This window comes from Erithacus rubecula (genome assembly GCF_903797595.1).
Source record: "Erithacus rubecula genome assembly, chromosome: 6".
In the NCBI taxonomy this organism is placed as follows: Eukaryota; Metazoa; Chordata; class Aves; order Passeriformes; family Muscicapidae; genus Erithacus; species Erithacus rubecula.
The window spans coordinates 58,446,144-58,450,951 of NC_136688.1; the positions used below are offsets into that span (position 1 = coordinate 58,446,144).

General features: G+C 60.6%; 1 protein-coding gene across 1 annotated transcript; it reads right to left on the reverse strand.

The window, feature by feature from the left end:
• Positions 1-299: 299 nt before the first annotated feature.
• PTGDR (prostaglandin D2 receptor) lies at positions 300-4,398 on the reverse strand. The gene is made up of 2 exons (XM_079307894.1): positions 3,290-4,398; positions 300-889 (listed from the first exon to the last, which is right to left on the reverse strand). Exons 1-2 carry the CDS (start codon positions 4,103-4,105, stop codon positions 623-625), a joined length of 1,083 nt encoding a protein of 360 aa, XP_079164020.1. The 5' UTR covers positions 4,106-4,398; the 3' UTR covers positions 300-622.
• Between the last annotated feature and the right edge of the window lie 410 nt (positions 4,399-4,808).

Below are 4,808 nucleotides of genomic sequence, written 5' to 3' on the forward strand. Positions count from 1 at the left end.
GCTGAGAGACACAAATGCAACATCAGTGCTTGGAGTTTTCTAGAGAAGAGCGAGATAAGGGTGGATAAACCACAGCCCTGCCCTGGGAATAGGGAATATCCTGGGCAGGGATGGGGGGTGTGCCAGGGAGGGATTCACCTGCATTCAGGAATTGCTGCCCAAATTTCTGAGTCCCTCCTGCCCCTCACGCAGTCCCAAACCAGCTCTGGATAAACCCCCCTGGCATGGAATGGGATGATGCACAGGACAAAGTGATGAAACACCGAACCACCTTTATTCCATGGGGACACAGCCACACTTCTCCTCGCTGTGTGTCCCCACTGCCCCCCAAAACACGCCTCCAAACATCCCTCCAAACCCTTCCTGCCTTCCTGGAGCCGGGCGCTCCCCAAACCCTCCCCACAGCGCTGCTGCCGCTCGGAACATCCCAAGATCCCCGGGAGCCCCATCCCGGCTCTTCCCTGGGACAAAACGCAGCTTGGGGAGGGGCAAACCCATTCACAGCCGCTGTCTGGACGCTGTCCCCGCCTGCCACCGCCCCAGGGCAGGGGCGCGGGGCCGAGGGCTCGCTCCTCATCCTCATCCTCATCCTCATCCTTCCTCCGCAGCAGCGGCGGCGCGCTCAGGGGATGCCGAGCTGGGGCGGGTCTGTCCTGCGCCAGCCCGGGGGACAGAACTGGCGCTCAGCAGCCGGGCTGGAGCCGCCGAGAGAGGCTTTGCGGGAGCCCAGGCTGCGGCAGACGCGGCGCACGAAGCCGCGGAACACGGCGGTGCGGAAGATGATGAACACCCAGGGGTCCACGATGGAGTTGACGGAGAGGAAGCGCAGCGCGCTCAGGTCGGCGTTCTCGTTGAAATCCGCGGCGAAGGCGCCCATGTAGGCGCGGATCTGGCGAAAAAGAAAAATAAAAAAATAAATATCCAGGGTCATGGAAATAGGGGGAAATTAAGGGAGGTGTTGCTATGGTCCTGTGAAGGCAGCGAAAGAAGTTTTCACATGTGTGTTGTGGGGCTGGATGAGGGATGGTAGCACAATATCAGAGCTGCCAATCCAGTCCCAGAGACCAAGATTTTTGGTGAATGAATTAATCATCCAAGCTTGGCAGGTGCTGCTCTGTCCCCGAGGCTGGGGCTGACCCAAAATTGGATCTGGCATCCACTGGATAGCACAGCAGGGATTTATCCTGACCGAGGACCACCGGGGTGGTCACAACACCAGGACGAGCCCAGCTGTGCCAGGCTGGTGGCTGATACCTCACGGTGCCGTTCCAGAGGTGACACAGGTGACAGGAAGAGGGTGTGGAAATCGTCACCAAAGGCAATGGCAGCACCCCCACACACCCCCCACCCTGATCTCGGGGTGGCCCTGCCTGTGGCACCAGCTCTGCCGGCAGAGGTGATGGAAAGGTGGCACTGCAGGGTCCAGACCTGGGAATGGGGGAGAAAGGGGGAGGGAAGGGCTCTCCCCTGCCTGGGGCCTCCCTTCCTGGGGAAGTGAGAGGATTTCAGGGCATCATTCAGTGGGGTTCAAAGGGAGCTGGATCTACCCAGCAGCTTTGGGACATGGGGTGGGAACTAAGGATTTTGGGGGGGTCTGATAAGAGTGGGGATTGGGGTTTTGGAGGGTCTGATGGGTTAAGAATGGGGAATTATTGAGGGGTTTGATATGGGGGGAATGGGAAATTATTGAGGGATTTGATTCAATGAACTGACACCCCCTCCCAAATCTTAAACCCCTCGGGGGCAACCTCAGAGGAAGGAGGGGGTGAATTTTATTCCAATGGAGTTAAAACAGCAAACTGATCTCTGGGATGGGGGACACTGAGATGGGACTGATGTAATTACCTGAGACCTCTGGGACAGAGTGGTGGTGATGGGGGGATTGTTTCAGAGGGTTAAAACAATGAACTGATCCCTGGGGATTTGGGGATTGGTTTTTCCAGGGAGGGGGCAATGGAATGACTCTCCCTGGGACAGAGTGGGGTGGGGGGTGCAAATATTCCAGGGAAGTTTGAGCAATAAATCAACCCCCAGGACAGAGTAGTGGGGTTGTTGTTGTTGTTCCAGGAGAATTGAACAATGAATTAATTTCCCCCATCCCAGAATGGGTGTTGGGTGTTATTCCATGGGGGTTAAAGCAACAGTCACATCCCTGGGACAGGGTGGGGACACTCAGAGGGGGGACAAAATAATTACCTGACCCTCCCCCAGTACCAGAGTGGTGATGCTTGGGGGTTATTCTATGAGGGTCAAAGGCCAACCTTTAATTTAAATAAATTTAATTTATTTAATTGCTTTTAGTAAATTGAGGACTGGGGATGTGGTGCTTGTGTTCAGGGCGAGCAACCTCCCCACATGGGATAGTGGAGCAAGGGGGATTTATTCCAAGGGGATTAAAGCAATAATCTGACCCTTGGAGAGGATCCTAGAGGGTGGCAGGGGTGGGTTACTCACAGGGGACTAAAGCAATGAACCCCCTGCACATCCAGGAGTGGATGGTGGTTCCAGAGTTTATTCCAAGGGGCCCAAACAACCTCTGACCCCTGGGAGTGGGTGGTGGTGATGGGGGGGTTATTCCAAGGAATTTTAGGCAATGACCTGGCTCGTGTGGGCAGAGTGGGGGAGGATTCAGAAGGAGGAAAAGTCTTGGCCCCTAGGAGCTGCTGGTGGTGTCAGTTCATCCCAAAATCAGTGCTCTGACACCCCCAGGACTGAGTGGGGCTGGTGGGAGGGATATTCCAGGGTTCTTAACAACGATCTGACCCCCATGGACAGGATGGGGGATATTCCAAGGGGGCCAAATCCTCAATCCAACCTCCGTGGGTATTTGAGAGGGGCCAGCAAGGGCTAGGGGGATATTCTAGGGTGCTTTAACAATGGCCTGATCCCCATGGACAGGGTGGGGGATTATTCCAAGGGGGTCAAATCCTCAGTCCAACCTCCCTGTGAGGAGGTGGTGCTAAGAAAGGATATTTTTCCAAATGGATTAATGCAATGACCAACCCCTGGGGCATGGGGTGATGGGTATTTGAGGGGGATCAAGGCTCCCAGAGCCAGGAGCTGGGGGTGGGGGAATATTCCAGGGTGTCTGACCCCCATGAACAGGGTAAGGAACTATTCCAAGGGAGGCAAATCCTCAATCTAACCTCCCTGGGAGAGCATGGTGCTGAGGAAAGAATATTTCCCAAGGGATTTCACACAGTGACCGACCCCCAGAGAGGGACCACAGCACCCACACACCCTCCCAGCAGCAGGGGGATTTTCCCGGGGGGCAGCGGGATTTACTCACGATGAGCGGCAGGGAGCAGACGGTGAACAGGACGGTCATGAGCCCCAGCAGGACGAGGTGGTCGAGCTCCTCCATGCGGGGGGCGGCGGCGGGGGGCGCCCCGCGGCGGGGCTGCCTGCGGGCCATGCCGTACAGGTGCCGCATGCTGCTCACGTTGCACGCCACGATGGCCAGCACCAACAAGCCCATCAGGCTGGCGTAGAGCACGGGGAAGCCCAGCTGGCGCGGGCCACCCCCGGCCATGCGGATGAAGCACCAGGTGCCCGGGCAATACTGCATGGGAGCCCCAAAACCCAGCAGGGGCAGGGCGCAGAACAGCGCGCACAGCCCGGCCACCAGCGGCCCCAGCGTGGCTCCCAGGCGGCGAGTCAGGTGCCGCCGGTAGAAGTAGGGATGCCCCAGGGAAAGCCAGCACTCCAGAGCCATGGCCAGCAGCAGCAGGGTGGGGGCCAGCCCGAAGAAAGCCATGAGGAAGGCGAAGAGCTGGCACAGCACCCCCGGCTGCTCCTCGCCGCGGCCGCCCGGCCCCAGCTCGCTGAGGCTGCGGTTGTAGGCGTAGGCTGCCAGCACCATGGGGCTGATCAGGCACTTGCCCAGCAGGTCGGTGACAGCCAGCCCGCTGACCAGCACGTAGAACGCCGAGACCCGCGGCGGGCGGCCCCCGGGCGAGCGGGAGCGCCGGCGGTGCTGGCCCAGCAGCAGCAGCGCCAGCACGTTCCCCAGGAGCCCCGCAGCGAACAGCACCGAGCTGGGCACGGCCGACTGGCCGCTCTCGATGTGGCGGCTGCTGCGGCAGCGGTAGCCCTCGGTCTCCATCGGGATGGGCTGCGAGGGATGCCCCGCTCCGCCTCGGGATGGCCCGCGCTGCAGCAGGGTGCGATAAAATCCCGCAGCGCGATGGATGGACGGATGGATGGACGGATGGGATAAAACCCCGCACCGCGCCCGGATGGATGGGATAAAAGCCCGCACCGCACGGGGGTGATGTCCCGCAGCGCTGGGATGCGATGGGATGGACGGACGGATGGACGGACGGACGGATGGATGGATGGATGGATCGCTCCGCGCCTGCCGGTGGCGACTGTCCTGGCGGGCCGGGTAGCCCTCGCCGCGGAGAGAGGGAGGAGGGAGAAAGAGGAGGGAGGAGGAGGAGGAGGAGGAGGTGCAGTGCAATCGGGCACGGCCCCTTCTCGCCGCCCGGCCCGCCCCGGCCGTCGGAGCTCGGCTGCGGGGCGGGGGGGCTGCGCTGCTGCCCCGGGAGAAGCGGGGATCCCGGGAAGAGGGAGGGGAAGGGGCCGGGGGTGAGTGCCGGGGGTGAGGGTGGGGGACTCTGGGATGAGAAACTGGAGGGGAGGGAGCTGGAGCTGAGCCCCTCGGGGATGGGAGTGACGGAAAGGGGACAGGGCTGAGCTCCGGGGGGGTTGTGTTGGGGGAGTTACGGGAGAGGGGAAATTGAGCCTTGGAGGGGTGACAGGGCCCAGGGCTCAGCCCCGGGGTGACAGGGGAGGGGGTTGGGGCT